A 17,772-nucleotide genomic window follows, 5' to 3' on the forward strand; every position below is an offset into this window, starting at 1 on the left:
CAGAAAAAGATGCTGGCGATAGCCGGGCTACCGTTCCCGACGACGAAGAAGGGGATGCAAGCATTCTTAGGAGCGCTGAACTACTACGGCCGGTTCATCCAGAACCTGGCTGTATATGGGGCGGTCCTCTATCAGCTGAAGGACGAAGATTTCGGACCCGGCGGTGATCTGACGGCCGCAAAAGCGGCGTTAGCCGAGTTAAAACAGAAGGTGGTCGACGCACCCATACTCCGCCACTTCAACTCGGCTGAGGACGTCCACGTTCTGCTATTCGCCAATGAGTGGGCTCTGAGTAGCACGCTGATGCAGCTCCGCGACGGGAAGCTCCATCCAGTGCGGTTCTGCGGCCGAGTCCTCAAGGATAATGAACTCGGCTACCATCCCGCCGAGAAAGAGGTGCTCGCATTGCTGCAACTCATCAAAGTGTGCCACACGCTGCTAGCCGGGAAGACCATCCACGTTTACACCCGCTACTCGACCCTCGAATGGGTGTTCCAGTCGAAGTCTCTCTACGGCAGAGCAGTCAGCTTTGCGGTATTGCTATCACCGTTCCACCTAAAGGTCAAGCGGGTCCGCGAACGGGACATGGATTTCGCCCAGTTGCTCCAAGCGTCCATCACGTCGGCAGTGGGATTGGACGAGCTACTAACGCATGTCACTCCGCCGTCCAAGAACTCGGCTGTGGTCCGCATGGACCCAGAATTGCTGTATGCGCATGTGCCCCGAGACTTCAAGGGACACGTCCTGTCGTTTGACGGATCGGCGAAGACTGCTAAACACGGCGGGTTCGGGAGTTGTTCTTGGATCCTGTGGCGTTTGCCAGACTGGAACATTGAGATCGCTGCGAGCGCGCACCTCCCATCGACCACGGTGAATATAGCAGAGTACACCAGCATGAACAATGGGGTGACCTCGGCCATTGAGCGCGGGGTGACGGATTTGATCATCGTGGGCGACTCTCGGCTTGCGATCCAGCAATCCATGGGGGTGATCGCGTGTAAGAAGGAGGCATTGCAAGTCGAGTTAGCACGCCACAAGAAATTGGTCAGCAAGCTGAATTCAGTTCGCTACCTCCACGTAGTGCGTCTCTACAACTCGGCTGCTGACTCGTTAGCGACCGAAGCACTGGAAACCAAAGCAGGAAAGGTCGTGCTAAGCGCCGGACGGAAAGCCGAGTTGAAGACCCTAAACAGGATCTCTGAGGTCCTGTACGTGGACACGGACTCGGCTGCAGCCCCGGCCGAGGGTGTTGAGATGGCTGCCGTGACAAGGAGTCAAGTCCGCCGCGTCCGTTTCGAAGACGAAGTGGCGGAGCCGACCTCCGCCTGCTAGACAGCGGGTGACGGGAGAAGCCGAGTTCGGTAGCGCAGCACCACCAGCGAACCCAGCTGAGCTGGTAGCCGAGCTCGGAGAAGCCCGGGAGCCCAACGCCATGGACATCGATCCGGTAGTGGTCCAAGCTGAGCGCCGCCTGCGAGTAGCAAGAGCTCAAGACGAGGAACAACGATGGGCCGACTTGAAGACCTACCTGAGAGGGGATTATGCGCAGCTCACACATCGCCGAGCTCACAACGCTGGGAAAGTTGCCGACGAGTTTGTGCTCAGTGAAGACGGGCTACTGTACCGACAAGGCAAGGCCAGACCACCTGGCGAACTCGGCGAACTAGGCTTATCCCTTCGACTGGTGGTTCCGACGACCATGATAGACGAGGTCCTGCAGAACTGCCACAACTCCATCGAGGGAGACCACCAAGGGATTGTGCGGACATACCACAGGGTCAGAGCCGACTACTACTGGATTGGGCTGTACGCAGACGTGGTCAAATATGTCCAAGCGTGCGAAGACTGCAGTACCAGTAAGAGCAAACCGCACCTGAAGGGCTATTCACCTGGCAACGTAGTGTCTGAGCGACCGTTCCACGTGGTATCGATGGACTTTGTCATACCACTGCCGAAGACTCGGCGGGGCAACACTGCACTCCTGTTGTTTCAAGACCACTTCACCGGGTTCGTGATTGCTAAGGCAATGAGTGAGACTGGGGCACTTGAGGTAGCGAAGGCCTTCGAAGAGAACGTGTTCCGGAGGTTTGGAGCTCCATCACTGGTACGCCACGACAGAAATCCCCGGTTCATGAGTGAAGTGTTCCAGAAGTTCTCGGAGATGATGCAGTCCAAGTCGAGAGCGACGCTGAGTTACCGACCACAAGCCAACGGTCAGCAAGAACGCTCAGTGAAGACCATGATCCAGACTGTGCGTGTGTACGTGGAAGACCCTCTCCAAGCCGACTGGGATGACGTAGCCGAGAAGCTCGTCCATGCCATCAACAATTCGAGAGACTCGACTCGGCGGGAAACCCCGTTCTACCTGGTACACGGATGGGACGCTCGGTCTACACTCAAGGCGATGACCGAGTCAGTCAGGCTCGGCAGGGGCAACTCAGCTGACTCAACGGGGGTAGCCGAATGGCGCAGGGAAGCAAACCAACAGAGAGAGAGAGGTGGCTTTGAAGCTTGCGGCCGAGTTCCAGTTGAAGGAGAAGAAACGGAGAGCGAAGGAACACAATGATGGACTCAGCCGATTCGAGCAGAGAGCTGTCCCAGCCGGAGAGGAAGGGACGGATACCCCAGCGAACTCACCCGAGGGAGCAGCCGAGTCGACTGAGGAAGGTGACGAGATAGCCGAGTCGAGGAAGTCGCTATTCGAGGAAGGTGACCAAGTTTGGTTGTTCATGGAACGAGTCAGACCTGGCTTGACCACGAAGTTAGCACATCGATGGCATGGGCCATTCCGAGTGAAGAAGAAGGTAGAGGAGTTTGCCTACGAGCTCGAACTCCCGGTCAAGAGCGGATACCGTTTCTACCCTGTGGTACATGTGTCACGTCTGAAAGCGGTCACGGGACTCGGCGAGCGACCAACAACTAGGCTAGTAGCCGATTTAGCCGAGTCGTATCGTCTCGACTTTGACGAGGAACTCCTTCCTGAAGATAGCTGGGAGCCCGACGAAGCAATGAATGAATACGAAGTCGAAGCCATCCTGGACGACGAGTTGCCGCTCTCTACGAGCACCTCCAGAACTCAGCGGAAGTTCAAGGTCAAGTGGGTCGGCTATGATGAGCCAACCTGGGAGCCGCTGTCGAATTTGTCGTGTGGGGGATTATTGTTCGACTACTTACGGCAGAAGAAGCGTGAAAACCGTCTGCAAATGGTGCAAGTTGCAGACGAGGATTAAAGCTATTGCACCAAAATGATGAACCCGCCAACTCAGTGAAGACAGCAGGCTGAGTTGAGGCGAAAGAAGCTACTGCGTCAAATTGCATACATTACATGAATCACACCGAAGAAGGATGGGAAAGGAAGAAGAGCTCGGCGGCTGAGCCGCACGTTACGGAAACGAAGGACCCTGTGAATGCGCGGCAGAGGACACAACGGTAGCAGCAGTCGCTGCGAGGAGACCAATCGAACCTCCAGTGTTCGTAGCTGAGCCGGCCGAGCTATCCGCTGCTCCCGCAGTCTGCACAGCCAAGTCCGCTGAGCTTGAAGCCGGAATAGCCGAGTTGTTAGCCAGAGGGACACTCGATCCTGCGCTCGACTCAGCTGGAGACCCAGGCGACGCCGGACCAAAGAGGGAAGCCGTGGGAGAAGGGCCGCACACGTTAGGCGACCCGATCAACGGAGACGCCGGATCCGCATCGCCAGCGGTCCAGCCGAGCTCATCAGCTTCACAACCTTGGAAGATGTGGATTCCTGCACGGTTGACCGGAGTCGGAGCACTTGACGAAATCTGGGGAGGCGCAGGCTCGTCGAGGTCCACATCGTCATCGACAGCATCCTCGACTAGGCGCGGATCCACACCAGTGGGAGCGAAAACCACGAATTCCAAGTTACGCGTCCGGAAGCAGGTGTTGTACGGGTGCGTCGCTGGGTCGGTCAACCATCAAGCTCGCCAAGGCTCGGAGTCGTCTATAGACTCGGCTTCAGCACACCAGTCTGTGCCCGCAGGAATCCAAGCAAGATTGACCAGCGGATACAACGGGACCGATGGCTCGAAGAAGAGCTCCGCGTCGATTTCCGGGGCAGCAAGCCCGCCGAGAAGCTTCATCACTGCAGTGAACAGGTCGTCCGGCAGGATAGTCATGAGGCTTCGGAGGTCATCGCCTCGACGCTTGCGAGCCAACTTGTACAACACCCACGTGTCATACATCTCGGCTATCACGTGATACGGGAGCCCCGTGTGAAAAGCCGGATGTAGCCCCATCAGCACACTCGACTCGACCATCCAGTGACACCGCTCGAACAGTGCTACGAACAACTTGGTAGGACCCTCTTTGTCACAAACCGAGTTTGGAGCCTCTCCGCGGATCTTCACGAACACTTCTGCGAGACGCTCCATCAAGGTCACCGACTTCACCGAGTTCGTCAACCGGCGCTTGGCATCGTCGAGGACTTGAGGGGAGAAGAAGATAGGAGTCTTGGGAAGCAGACAAAGGAGCCGCTGAGCCGGGCGATCCGGATGGTAGACGTCCGCAAACGCTTTAATCCCAGCGAGGGAACAGAGCGTAACCGGCACACTACCCTTCCCCGACGCGTCATCCACAGTGACCTTGGCCGTTTGATGGCTGAGGATAGCCTCTCAGCACCGCCGAGACCCGTAATGAACGAAGCGGATGTCACGCAGCTGAGCTAGCTGGGGAGTGATCCGGGCATCTTGGCCGACCGCTAGGCGAGCTCGAGTGCGCAGCTGAGCGAGCGAATAGCGCAAAGCTGCAGGCAACTGAGGGAGAACGTGGGCGCCAGCGTCGTGAGCGGTCACGATAGGCACCGACAGGGTCGAAGCTGGACCACCAGAAATAGGCGACGGCGAAACAGCTGAGCTCAATGGGATACCAGAGCATCCAGCCGAGTTGCCGGTTGAGCTGGAAGCGGCAGAAATCCCGGCTAGGCCGCCGGCCGAGTCCCCAGTCGAACCTCTCTGACGCTTGGACGGGCGGGGGTCCTTAGCCGAGTCCGGAGACGCAGACCTCTTCGACTTCGACTTGTGTTTGTGCTTGCGCTCATGCTCGTGCTTGTGCTTGCGCCTCCGCTTGCGCTTGCCCTTACCGCTCTGCTTCTTGGAACTCGGCTGCGAGTCTGAGTCACCTGACTCGCTGGACGGAACGAGAGGAGAGTGACGAGCAGCCATATAGCTCTGGAGCTTCCCGTGCGGAGGTGGGAGCGGAGAAGCTAACGAAGCCCGGCGAGATGCGTCAGGGTCGGCCGAACTGAGCTCGTCAGCAGATCCAGGGTCGTCAGCCTCAGACTCAGAACTCTCGGACACAGACAACGGATGTGCTGAGGTTCCAGGAGCATTTAATCCAAGAGCCGAGCCCGACGAGCCAGAGGAGGAGCTACGCCGATCGGACCGGAGGACGAGATAGTCAGGAGTCTCTAACAGATCCAAGCAGTGAGCGTTCAACACTCGGGCAGTAGCTGCAGTGGAGCGTAAAGGGCGACCCGATGGAGAAGTCATCCCAGCTGAGCTCGGAGGAACCGCTGGCCGGGTCGAGGCCACCGACGGAGTGCTCGGCATTGGGGTGACTACAGTAGACCCCTGACGGGCCACGACGACTCTGGGCTTGATTGGCAAACCGGGAGCGAGTACATGCCAAGAGCCGGTGAGCGGCCGAACCCAGAGAAGACTGCGAAACCCGAGGCGGAATCGCAGCGGAGCTGTTAATTGTACCCGCAGCCGAGACTCCAGCCGTCGAGCTCGGCGCAATCACAGCATGCGTTGTAGCAAGCACCGGATCGGGAGCAGAGGAACCCCGTTGTCCTCCGGCGCCGGCAGTCGCTGTCACCACAGCCGCGCTCGGCACGCTGGTCGAGGGGGGAACCCACCGGACACGAGTCGGGAACGGAACCGAGGCAGGAAGCGAAAAAGCGGACGGAGTTGCAGCAAGGTCAGCAGATCCAGGCAACGATACAACAGCCACTCCGCTTGAAGGTGTCTGCACCGGGGAGGAAGAGTAAGGCACGAGTTGCACGGGCGGCACACTCACGGTCGGGCCGGCGGGCCCCCTCGGAAGCTCGGCGGAACCAGGCACTTCGGTGAACTCGAACGAGAGGTCCTCTTCCAGCGAGTGAACCTCGTCGCCGGCCTCCACATTCACATCGTCGACAGTCAACCCGGCTAAGTTCAAGCTCGACCGGAGCGATAGGTCGCAGCGGCGTCAGTCTCTTGGGCAGCCTTTTCAAGCTGGACCAACGCGTCCTCATGGACGACCTCACCAGGAAGTGGACACGCGTACGGCTGCTCGAGTGGCTTCTTGGGCTTGCGCTGAGAACCAGCCGCCGTCGCTGACTTCGGGTTTGAGTAGCGAAGTAATTTTTCGGCAGGTGTCAGAGTATCCAGCCGAGCCCGGTGAACCTGGTCGACCGACTTGCTGCGGCGACGGCGCGAAGCAGAAGTGGACACGGGCGTAGAAACCGCACCAGCCGACACAGGATTGGCGGCAGATGATGCGGGTGACTCGCTTGGAGGGGCCGGAGCCTCAGACCCAGTCAGCCGGGTTGATTGTCCAAGGAAAGAACCAGCCGCGCTCACGGGCGCTGGCGGAGTAGTAGCGGTGCCGTCCGCTCGCGGGTGGATGGTCAACTCGACCCGACGAGTCTCTCCAGCCGGGATGTCCATCACCTCCGGGAAACGTTGAGCCAAGATCCGGCATAACCGAGCATTGAGCTGCAAGTCAGCAGGGCTCAACCCAGGCACGTCCAACCCGGCTGCAGCTGCAGCAGCCATGTGAGGATCGTGCATGGGTAAAAGACCCATGCGAGAAATGACACGCTTCTGCCGGAGGATGACCTCACGCTGGTGTTTGATGGTAGCCTTGGCATCACGGAGAGGCTGGGCGTCTCCAGAAATGAGTAGCCGAGCCGACTCCTGCAGTTGCTCGAAGTGCTTGGTCGAGATCCCCTGGAGCACAGCGTACTCGGCGTCACGAGCCGAAAGAAGCTGAGTTAAACGCTCAATCTCCGAGTCGCGTTCCCTGAGCTGCCTGCCAAGATCCTTGGCGTGAGCGAGAGCCGACTTCACTTCATCATCCTGAGACTTGCGGGCCGACTTCAAGGAAGCTTCAGACTCGGCCATCGCCTTCCGGAAGCTGGTCAGGAGAGGGAACGACTTCTTCGACTCGGCTTTCCATCGGTCACGCTCCTCCTCGACAGTCTTCAACCGTTCCTCGAGGTCGGCCTTCACAGCCGCCTGTGAATCCAGCCGCCGAGTCAAGTCAGCGTTAATAGTCCGAGCAGACTCCAGCTCGACCCTCAGTGCAGCGACGTCACTAGCTTGACTTGAAGGTTGGTGCTGACCGCGAAGGAGGCTCACGAGTTCGCTGACGGACGTCGCCTCGAGGGCAGCTCGGCGGACCTCTCTATCAGCCGCCGGCGCGGGACGAGTGATCACGAACGACAACAGCCGAGCCAAGTCCGCGTTCTCGATGCGGCGTTGCTCGGACTGCGCATGGATCAGCGCAGCGAGAGAGTCGAGACTCACCGGTCCAGCCGAGTCCGACCGACCAAGGTCGGCGGTGCCCGAAGTGGTGTCACCACGCGGACTCGGTGAGCGGCGAGGAGAAGTGCGAGATGCCGGCTTGGACTCCCGGCCGAGCCCACGGGAGGTTGTCAGATCGATGACAGGGTGCTCCTGCCCATCGCTGACCCCGCGAGCCCGGGACGCCGAGTCGACCAACTCAGCGAACTTCCCCTCATCTCGCGCGGGAGGATGTGAAGACTGCAAAGACGACGCAACTGAAGTCTGTGAAGATCAGTAGAAGAAGGGTCAGCAGCAGAATGGATGGAGCCGTCGGAGGCGAGGAACGTACCGGAGGAGCGGCAGGAGCGCCGGACGATGACATGGCGCGGAGACTTGTTCGCTGCCGTTGAAGTTTTGGCCGAGATTGGACTCGACTCAAGGAGTGATGGTCAGGTCCTTCACCAACTCGGCTCGGAACATGACCGGGGCAGTTGTGGTGTAGGGAACACCAGATTTCGCGCGACCAACTCGGCTGGAGTGGTACACTCTCAGCCGAATTCACCAGCTTATCCGGACACCTTATCCGGCTCAGCCGAGTTCGAAGAATTATCCGGATAGCTCATCCGGACCAACCGAGCTCAAGCGTCGCCGAGCTCAGCGAAGAGTCGGCCGAGATCCAAAACCGCCCACTTTCATTTGGTATTTGTATAGGAGCTTAGGAATAGTGGAGGTGCCCCTTCAGGGCGCCCGACAGAGATAACAAACAACAGAGCAGAATTTTCTAGGTCCACAACACGTGTACACGTTCCGGTAAGTCCCTGCACGGGGCCGGATTATGTCTGCTGCCGGTACCCGAGAGGCATAGCTTGTAGGGTACTCGGCTGGCAGCGCCAAGAGATTAAGGTCGGCCCGGGTTGGGCGCGTGTCTCGCCAAGCGCGAAGGAAAAGTCTCGCCACCGCTGCGAGCCGGTGTTCCCGTACGTCCCGGGCACTGATTGCTGAGTCGAGAAGCCTTTGCTCTCGGCGACCTGTAAAAGCGCTCCGTGCGCCGTCGTCCATCCTTTGGTGGAGGGCACAGGGTTAAGTGAACGGAGGCCGTCGAACTCGGCGGCTCTCCGGAGGGGTGATCTTGGTTGGCAGGTCTCGACGAAAGGCGAGACACCCGCTGTCCCGGTTAGGCCGAACCGCTCGGGGGCAACCCGGCGCAGGCCAACAAAGCCGACCAGCTCGGCTATTGTTGTGTTTGTAGCCAAGTTACCACAACTGACGATTTTGTGTGTACTGCTATACCACATGACCCTCTTCATCGGTAGCAGGAAACCAACCACTCTTGAGCACCTGCGGCTAAAGCTGGAGTTGACGGCTTGCCACTTGCCGCAGATTTGGAGGCTGCACTTGAGGCATCAGCAAGTCGAAGGTCTTTCTGGAGACTGTCCAGACTCGGGAAGGCGTGTTGGTCCACAACAAGCTTGCCGAGGGCCCACCCCTTCGCCTTCCCCGACAAGCGCGACAGGAGGAAGTTCACTTTCGCCGTCGGCGCCTCGATCAGTCTCGAGGCGATGGCGATGTCGATCTCCCTGAATCAGCGGTTCAGGGGCAGTCGGTCTTGGCCGGCGCCGGAATACGTCGACGTCTCCATCTTCACCGCATCGTTCCGGGAGGAATGCGAGGGAGTTGACACTCGCCGCTTGGCATCGGCAAGCTCGCGTTCCATGAACTCTTGGGCAGTCTGGCGTTGTTGGTCGGCGGTCGCTGAGCTCAGTAGCGACGTGACGACGAACTCGCCGGACACGGCAGCGAGGCGGTGAAGAGCTTCCCACTCAACCCGGGTGAGGTGGGGAAAACTCGTGTGGTCAAGGGTTACACCGGACCCTTCGGACATCAGAACTTGGCTCATCTTGGTCTTGGACGTTGGAAGGACTACTAAGTGCTACCAGGTGTAACGGGGTAAGAGATACCGTCACTAGCGTACACTGTAGATAAGAGGAAGCTTGCAATAATAAGCTCAAGTCTTGTCTTTAGGGTAAAATCAACTCTGTTTATGTATGGGACGGGGGACGGAGGCCCCCTTACCCTTGTGAACCACTCAAATCTAAGTCTGCACCTGATTAGATGAAATGGGTCAGGCTCCCCACTTTCAACCAATCAGAACATGACAGCAGGTCACACGCTAGCCGTGTGACTGCACCTACTTTTGTGTATGTACCTATGTAGCTTCTACCTACTTATGTAAATGGGCCCTTTACACCGTCACCATGTAAAGGGTTGCAATAGGGGGAGTCGAACCTGGCAAAAAACGTGCTGATTTTAGGGCGATTTGATGTTGATTATTTCGGCGAAATCTTGATGATTTCGAACTTCAAGTGGTACCGCTTGCTGTTCCCTCCTCGACCTCTGATACAATTTCAGCTGTTTTTGAAGTCCTTCCTCAACTAGAAATTGTTGTGTATGTGTTTAGGCAAGTTTTCACACTATCGCTTTAAACAAGTTTTAGATGCCAACTCGCGAAGATGGAGACGTTGTGAGCTGCTGGACAGTGTTACGTTGAAGTCGGCCATTGCTAGGTATAAAGCTGAATATAAGAAGGTGTATATGCACTAAGCAAGAGCCTGCGCGTGCTGGCGAGAAAGGAAGTGATAATTCGCTGTTTTCACCAACTACATGTGAAAACTGAGAGTGAGTACCCTACTTTGATTTGTTGATTTTTGGGACAGAACGTTGCTGATTATTCGGTCCTGTCTCTGTTGATATTTTTGTCGCCATTTTTAAGGTTCGACTCCCCCTAATAGCATACCTCCAGCAGTTTTGACGTATACTCTAATCAAGTCATCTTATTCTGTATAATCACTACAGAATAAGGTTGGGGCTAGAAGGGTTAACAAGTAATAAGTTCACAGGTCGAAGACCTGTGCTTGGCCCCGGCAAAAAAAACTTGTAACTTTCCAAAACCGGGTACCACACAGGGTCTTTCTTTCTTAATTGTAATGTTTAAGCTAATATCTGCCGGAATCGGGTACCCGTCGATAAATGCTAAGATTTTTGCACATTATTTACCAAAGGTTGATACTAATCGTTCATTCTTTACCAAAACCAGCCTTCAAACCCTTACGGACGCTCCAGTACATGTACACTATGGCCTCGCTGAAGGCGTATCAATTTGCGCCATAATCGACCAAGCATAGCTGAAGATGACCAATATGACTTGTCTAGCTGCAGGCTGCATTTTTTACATGCCAATTTGCTCAATACTCAATCACTTAGCCGAAGATGCCCAGCCTCGTGTCTCTCGCCAAACCAACCAGCTCAACTCGACAGTGACACGAGCATTGTCCGTTTGAATTAAGCTTTCTTTACCTGCGTTGAAGCGCCCACTTCCAAGGACTTGGCACATTAACGTACTTCTCATTCCACAATTTACCCTCAAGTTAAAAGGTCAAGATCAGCGCACCATGCATCTCTCCTTCGTTCCGCTACTCTCTCGTCTGATCGTTAGTACACAACATAGTGCTAAATGAGCACAGTATACATTACCTGCAAACTGAATGAAATAGCTCTCTCGTTGCTGGCGTCAACGCAGCCATTGAACGCTGACCAGGGTGTTATTCCCGGGCAGATGCTGCGGCTGGGAAGCAGGCGCAGTGTAGATGCCCACGTTAGAATCAACTAGAGAGTTCGGCTGGTAGTGCTCTTTTAAAATCCTTAAAAGGATTAAAAACAACTTTGGGATTTACTCTATTGTTATTCGTTATCATCGTCCATGAAACTAACGTTATTCGCCGACCTGCGTACCCTCCCGGAGCAACGCTCCGGGTTGCCTATAGTAAATTTCAGAGCAGCGTCTTCGTGTAACACGCTCGTTGAATTGTCGGACACGGCACTTACCTCACACAATGTTCTTTAGCTATCCCAGCCTACGCATAGCTCTCGTCGTGCGATTAACATGTACGCCCAGACATGACCCGGTCACGGCCTCGCCCGCCGTCGCACCGCAGGAGCACAAGCCTGTGCGCCTCAAGCCCGTGCGCCTCAACATCGGCACCACAGAAGCCGCCAAGAATGGAATATTATGCTTCTAGTGTATTGCATGTATGTGGTGTAAATTTACAAGTGATTGTGTACATATATACATAAACGCTTTTCCTGGTGAACAACTTTGGCGCCGAGCGGAGGTATGAGTGAGACCCAAGAGCCTGCCGTGCTCGAGCCGACACCAAGCGAGCCGACGCTGGTGGACGGCGTGGCAGCGGACGATATCGTGCCGACGTCACTGCTCCCGCGTCTCCGCAAGAAAGGCTACAAGTTCTCATGTGCGTAGACCCCGAAGCACTTGACAACTGAGGCGACTGGCTGGGTATTAACGTTTGTGCTGCGTAGCCTACGCCCGGGAGGACCACGGGAACGCCCTCTACTGCGTCACGTTCTGCGACGTCCTGCCCATCTACGAGCGCATGTTCGCGGTTGCAGGCGGCAATCGAGTACGCGCCCTTCGTCTTCCTCCTATGCGCCTTCCTTCGATCCCCCCATGCTGACGTTTTGTGCCGCTTTCTGAGTGCAGTTGACAGTGTACGAGTGTCTGGAGAACGGCGGGCTGGACGTGATCCAAGTCTACTGCGATGGTGACCAGGAGGAACAGTACTTTACAGCCGCGTGGACCGTGGACGTGCTCACGGGATCGCCGCTGCTGGCGGCCGCAGGCTTCCGCGGCCACATCAAGGTGATCAACTGCATCACGCAGTCGGTGGTGATCGTGCTGTCCGGACATGGTAACTCGGTGAACGAGCTCAAGTTCCACCCGGTTGACCCGAGTCTGCTGTTCTCGGCTGGCAAGGACGAGTCGATTCGCCTGTGGAATTCGCTCACCGGCGTGTGCGTGGCGATTTTCGCTGGCCATGTGGGCCACCGCGACGATGTGCTGAGCCTGGATGTGCACCTCAAGGGATCGTGCTTTGTATCTGCGGGCATGGACAACACGGTCAAGATCTGGGACCTGGAGGACGAGGTCGTCCAGACGGCGATCAAGAAGTCGTACACTGAGCCTCGCCCGAAGGACCGTCCGTTTGACACCAAGTTCATCCAGTTCCCAGCTTTCTGTACGAGCAAAGTGCACGCCGACTACGTGGACTGCGTGCGTATGGTTGGCGACCTGATCCTGTCCAAGTCGACGGGCAACAAGGTGATCTTCTGGAAGCCCAACCCGTCGCGAGGCAAAGACGCCGTCACGGTGCTGCGCGAGTACCACTACAAGGACGCGGACTTGTGGTTCATGAAGTTCGGGCTGGACTCGCAGCTGGAGGTCATGGCGGTGGGCAACAAGAAGGGCGTCGTGAGCGTCTTCGACCTGGACGCCGAGGTGGATCGCTCGACCTGCAAGTTGACGCACAACGCGTGCAAGAGCACGGTGCGCCAGGTGTGTTTCAGCAAGAGCGGCCGCACCATTATTACGTGCTCGGACGACGCGACGGTGTGGCGCTGGGACCTGCCCTAGTGAGTAGCGCCGGAACTACATGTAACCAGGCAATGCAATTTTTGTATTGACGCGGTCAGTCAGAAGAGTACCGTACTCGTTCTCTTTTTTGTTGACGAGGCAATAAGAGTACCGTACTCACTCTCTTCCTTACACATACAAATCGCCAGTTTAGTTTTTCAAACCGTGACGTGAACATGGGCACAAAGCGCAGGAAGGGGGTCGAGCTGCCCACGGGAAGTGCCGGCGTCTCGAGCCTCTCGTACGCGGCCACGGAGCGCCCGCCGCCAGCGAAGGCCCCAAGGACTGCAGCTACCAGTGCGCCGCCTTCTGTCGCGCGTCGCTTCGGCTTTAAAGGGCCGTCGATCACGCAGCTCCCGACTCCGGTCGTCAGGGGCAAGCGGGCGCCTGCGAGCGACGCGCTCTCGACGCATGCGGGGGCGCCACTGACAGCACCGGCAGCAGCTGTAGCAGTGGAGAGCGTGGCGCCCGTGGACCTGGGCGTCCACGTGCTGGAGAAGTTCAACGAGAGCTTCAGCCCGGAGACGCTGGCGACGCTCGAGCAGCTGCTGGCGTTCCGGCCCAAGACCAACAAGTTCGCAGTCAAGGCCAGGAAGGAGGAGCAGATCGCGTACATCAAGCAGCTCAAGGCCGGCGTGCGCGACGTCGTGGCCAAGGTACGACGGAGGGCCTGACGAGTCTGTGGAGGTGGCGGTGATGATGCTCATCAGTGCGTGCTGCTTGTGTGTTGTGGTCGGCAGGTCCAGGAGTTCAGCAAACTCTCGGCGGAGATGGACGACAAGCTCGAAGTGGAGAAGGCGACGCTGGAGAGGAGGCTGGCTGTGCTGCAGCAGGCGGCGAGGAGCAAGGACCAGTCGGAGGCGGAGTTGAGGCAGCTGAGGGAGCAGAACGAGATCATTCAGAAAAGTGTCACGCGGATCCGCGCCTCGGAGCAAGAGGTCGCACGCAGCAACGCCGTTCTGCGAGACAACTCGGCGAAGCTCGAGATCCAGCTCGAGGATGCCCAGAAGGAGAACGAGCAGCTGAAACTGGATCTGAAGGCCCACGAGACGCGCATGGAGGACGAATCGCGACGCTTTGAGGAGAAGAAGCAAGAGCTGGAGCACTTTTACGAGAAGAAGGGTCTCGATGAGAACAAGCGGAAGCAGGCCGAGTTGGACAAGCTGCAGGAGGAGGCCACCAAGGCCCGCGAAGAGCTTGCCTCATTGCACAAGGAGCTCGACAACTACAAGGACAAGGCTATTGAAGCTGCCAACAGCTTGAACAATGAGCGCGAGCGACGCACCAAGTCTGAAATGGAAAAGTGCACCCTTGAGGCCAAAAACCAGGCGCTGGAGGCTCGTGTAAGCACTGCGACGAGTGAGGTGGTGGATTTGAAGGAGAAGCTGAAGCACAAGGACGAGGAAGTCTCTAATCTTGTCAAAAGTCTGACTGAGATCCAGAAATTCAACGCCTCCGCAAGCATGAAGGTTGAAGCCGACAAGAAGGAATTGGCTGACAAGGTTGAGCGTCTTCAAACCACCATTCGCAATCTTGAGCGCCAGGAATCATCCAGCTGTACAACCGTTCGGGACCTTCAAAACCAAGTGGAGGTATGCAATGCTAGCCATTCAGTGCGTTCGATGTTTTCTTGTCCTACTGACTTATTATTCTGGAACACTAATCCGCAGGTGGAAATCAAATCCCGGAAGGAGGCTGAGCAGAACGAGCAAGGAATTCGAGCTCGGATGAAACAGTTGGAAGCCGAGTTGCAAGACAACTTGCGGAAGGTGGGAGTAGAGGGTGGTGTTCGTCAAATGCTGGAGGATCAAGTGCGCGAACTCCGAACAGAGCACGTTGCTGTGAACGCTCAGATGGAAGCGGTGAAGGCAGAAATGAAGCGGCTCCAATCTGCAAACGTCGACTCCAAAGAACTTCATAACAAGCAAATTGGCAGTTTGGAAGAGAAATTCCGACACGAAAGGGAGAACTTCAGATGCCAAATCGACAAGTTACAAGAGGAGAAAGTTAGTTTGCAAAGCGAAGTGGAGACATTGAGGACGCGTGCGTCTTCAGTTCGCGACGGAGATATTGAGGAGCTCTGCAAAGTGAAGCGCGAGGCAGATATCCTGCGTCGACGCCTCGGTGAGCTGACGAACCAGGGTGCACAATCAATTGCTGAAAAAGACAAGGTGATTTCGGAACTGCAAGAGAAGATCAAGCACGGCGACAAACTGAGGCGAGCAATGCACAACACTATCCAGGTACGCTTGGTTTTGGTTTTCTACTCAGAAGAAGTGCGACCGAGATATTCACACGATCGAACTGGTTGGTATTTGAATTGTGTAGGAGTTGCGTGGAAATGTTCGAGTCTTTGCGAGAACGCGGCCATTCCTGCCATCGGATCACTGTGATCCGAATACAACGGTGCCAGTGATTTCGTGCGACTTTGACGGCGAAAGCCTGAAGCTGCGCCGACCAGGCAAAAATCCGTCTGAACCGGATACCTTCGCTTTCACTTTTGACAAAGTGTTCGCTCCATCTGCGGGCCAAGACGCAGTATTCGAGCAGGTCTCCGAGTTTGTCCAGTCTTCTTTGGATGGATACCACGTTTGCTTGTTTTCTTACGGTCAGACTGGCTCTGGCAAAACCCACACGGTGAGATATTCTAATTATGTGTTAGCTTACGAGTAAGTCGCTGATAGTTCATGGTGACTGTGTGTGTGTGTGTGGATGACTGCTTCGACAGATGCAAGGTAGTGGCAACGGCCAGATGCGTGGAATTATCCCGAGGGCAATCGAGATGATTCTTCAGGAATGTGAAACGTTGAAGCAGCAGGGCTGGAGCTACGTTACAAAAGTGTCCTTCTTGGAGATCTACAACGAGACGCTGAAGGACTTGCTAGCCACGAGGCAGAGCGGTGACGAGAAGCTCGGCATCAAGAAAGACGCAAAGGGAAGTGTCTACGTGCCAGGGCTTACCCTGGTAGATGTCACCGCCACGGAGCAAGTCGAAACACTCATGGAACGAGCAAGCAGAGCGAGAAGCGTGGCCTGTACAGACATGAATGCGCAGTCCTCGCGTTCCCACAGCGTGTTTACTTTGCATCTGCAAGGTGTGAACGACCGGGACGGGGTCATGTTGAACGGCCAGCTGAATCTTGTCGACTTGGCGGGCAGCGAGCGTGCATCCCGGTCAAACGTATCCGGTGACCGCTTAAAGGAGACGCAAGCCATCAACAAGAGTCTCAGCTGCTTGGCCGACGTCTTCAATGCTATCGGGAACAAGGCCTCACATGTAAGTGTCCATCAAACGTAGGGCGTCTGTCGCTCGTAGGTCCTGACCGTGTGTGCGTGTGTTTGCTTTCGCGCTGCAGATTCCCTTCCGCAACTCCAAACTGACATATCTGCTTCAGAGCAGCCTATCGGGCGACGGCAAGACGCTGATGATGGTAAATCTGTCGCCGACCCTGGAATCAGCAAGCGAGAGTCTGTGTTCGCTGCGGTTTGCAAAACAGGTGAACCAGTGCGAGCTTGGCAAGCCGAAGCGCCAAATCAAGTCAAGGAAGGATCGCCCGTGAGCAGACAGCAACTGTACGTGGTTTATCTCCGATGGGCTAACGTGGCTATAGCTCTTAGAATTTTATGAGTCACGCATGTTGATCGCTGCGGACGCGAGCAGGGTGGGCAAGTGCCAACGTTCCCCATATTTTTATCCGGTAATGTAGTTAAAGCGTTGTCCGACCGAGGGTGGTTTCGCCTTCGCCATTTCGTGTTGGTCGCCATGGGGCCCAAGAAGGAGAAGAAGGGGAAGAAGGCCAAGGAGAAGAAAGGTGCCGACTGTGGTAGTCGCGTGCGTCGGCCTCTGCTGTGCTAACGTGCTCGTGTACTGTGTGATGGCGCAGATGACGGCGCGGAGAACGGCGGCGTGCTCTCCCCAGAGGAGCAGGCCAAGCTCTTCCAGTCGGCGAACAGGTCGCTGCAGATGCAGCTGGCCGAGCGGCACGAGATCACGGTCAAGACGCTCGAGTCCAAGCGCGAGCTGCAGGAGCGAGTGACCGACCTGCAGAAGGACTTTGAGCGCGAGCGCAAGGAGACGTTCGGCATCACGCAGGACATGACCCGCCAGTACAAGAGCATGCAGGAGGAGCTGCTGAACCGCGTCAACACGCTGGAAAACACCAACACGGAGCTGCGCGACCAGCTAGGTGCGGTCTTCTTCTCAGCGCACGTTGACGCTCTCTCTATCGCTAACTTACCACTTGCTACCTATCGCGACAGAGCTGGCGCGCGTCAACTTTGAGGAGATGAAGCACGACAAGGACCGCATCATCGCGGCAAAGAACCTCGAGATCCAGGAGCTCAAGGCCAAGATGGAGGAAATGGCGCAGGAGTTCGGTGACATGCTCAAGGAGACGCTCGACAAGATGCGGGAGCGCATCGAGATCACCAACACGAGCTTCGAGAACGACGGCGGCTCTCTGCCCATGATGCGGCGGCTCGAGGAGTTCAACCTCGGCTCCCCCACCAAGTCTTGAGACTCTGCTGACGACAGCTGGATGCATGCATGCATGCATGCGATAGCAAGCAATTAACCTTGATTAAAGTATAGTCGTGAATTCCTGATCGGAGACTTTCATTACCGATCCATTCAGCTCGATGCAACGGGAGTCCTCCGATGCGCGTGGGCATCAGCTCCACGCGTCGCCCGCCTCCACGAGGGCGCCCACCCCTCGACTCCGCTTCATCTTCCTGGCGCTCGTCGCCCTGTCCGTCGTCGGCGTCCTCGCCGTGTCGTCT

The 17,772-nt window shown here is 56.6% G+C and overlaps 4 protein-coding genes across 4 annotated transcripts; 3 read left to right on the forward strand and 1 right to left on the reverse strand.

Moving 5' to 3' along the window:
* Positions 1–6,173: 6,173 nt before the first annotated feature.
* PHYSODRAFT_468971 (hypothetical protein) lies at positions 6,174–7,499 on the reverse strand (the record flags this gene model as incomplete). The annotated part of the gene is made up of 1 exon (XM_009518475.1): positions 6,174–7,499. A coding segment is annotated over one exon (1,326 nt), but the record flags the coding sequence as incomplete, so codon positions are not given.
* Positions 7,500–11,679: 4,180 nt separating this feature from the next.
* Positions 11,680–13,050, forward strand: PHYSODRAFT_552795 (hypothetical protein; the record flags this gene model as incomplete). The annotated part of the gene is made up of 3 exons (XM_009518476.1): positions 11,680–11,815; positions 11,883–11,983; positions 12,064–13,050. 3 exons carry the CDS (start codon positions 11,680–11,682, stop codon positions 12,991–12,993), a joined length of 1,167 nt encoding a protein of 388 aa, XP_009516771.1. The 3' UTR covers positions 12,994–13,050.
* A 119-nt stretch (positions 13,051–13,169) lies between these two features.
* On the forward strand, positions 13,170–16,553 carry PHYSODRAFT_552798 (hypothetical protein; the record flags this gene model as incomplete). The annotated part of the gene is made up of 7 exons (XM_009518477.1): positions 13,170–13,649; positions 13,734–13,814; positions 13,881–14,606; positions 14,664–15,236; positions 15,322–15,630; positions 15,722–16,270; positions 16,350–16,553. 7 exons carry the CDS (start codon positions 13,170–13,172, stop codon positions 16,551–16,553), a joined length of 2,922 nt encoding a protein of 973 aa, XP_009516772.1.
* A 395-nt stretch (positions 16,554–16,948) lies between these two features.
* On the forward strand, positions 16,949–17,510 carry PHYSODRAFT_475076 (hypothetical protein; the record flags this gene model as incomplete). Its single annotated transcript, XM_009518478.1, has 2 exons — positions 16,949–17,180; positions 17,254–17,510. Coding segments are annotated over 2 exons (489 nt in total), but the record flags the coding sequence as incomplete, so codon positions are not given.
* Positions 17,511–17,772: the final 262 nt, after the last annotated feature.

This window comes from Phytophthora sojae (genome assembly GCF_000149755.1).
Source record: "Phytophthora sojae unplaced genomic scaffold PHYSOscaffold_1, whole genome shotgun sequence".
Lineage (NCBI taxonomy): Eukaryota > Oomycota > Peronosporomycetes > Peronosporales > Peronosporaceae > Phytophthora > Phytophthora sojae.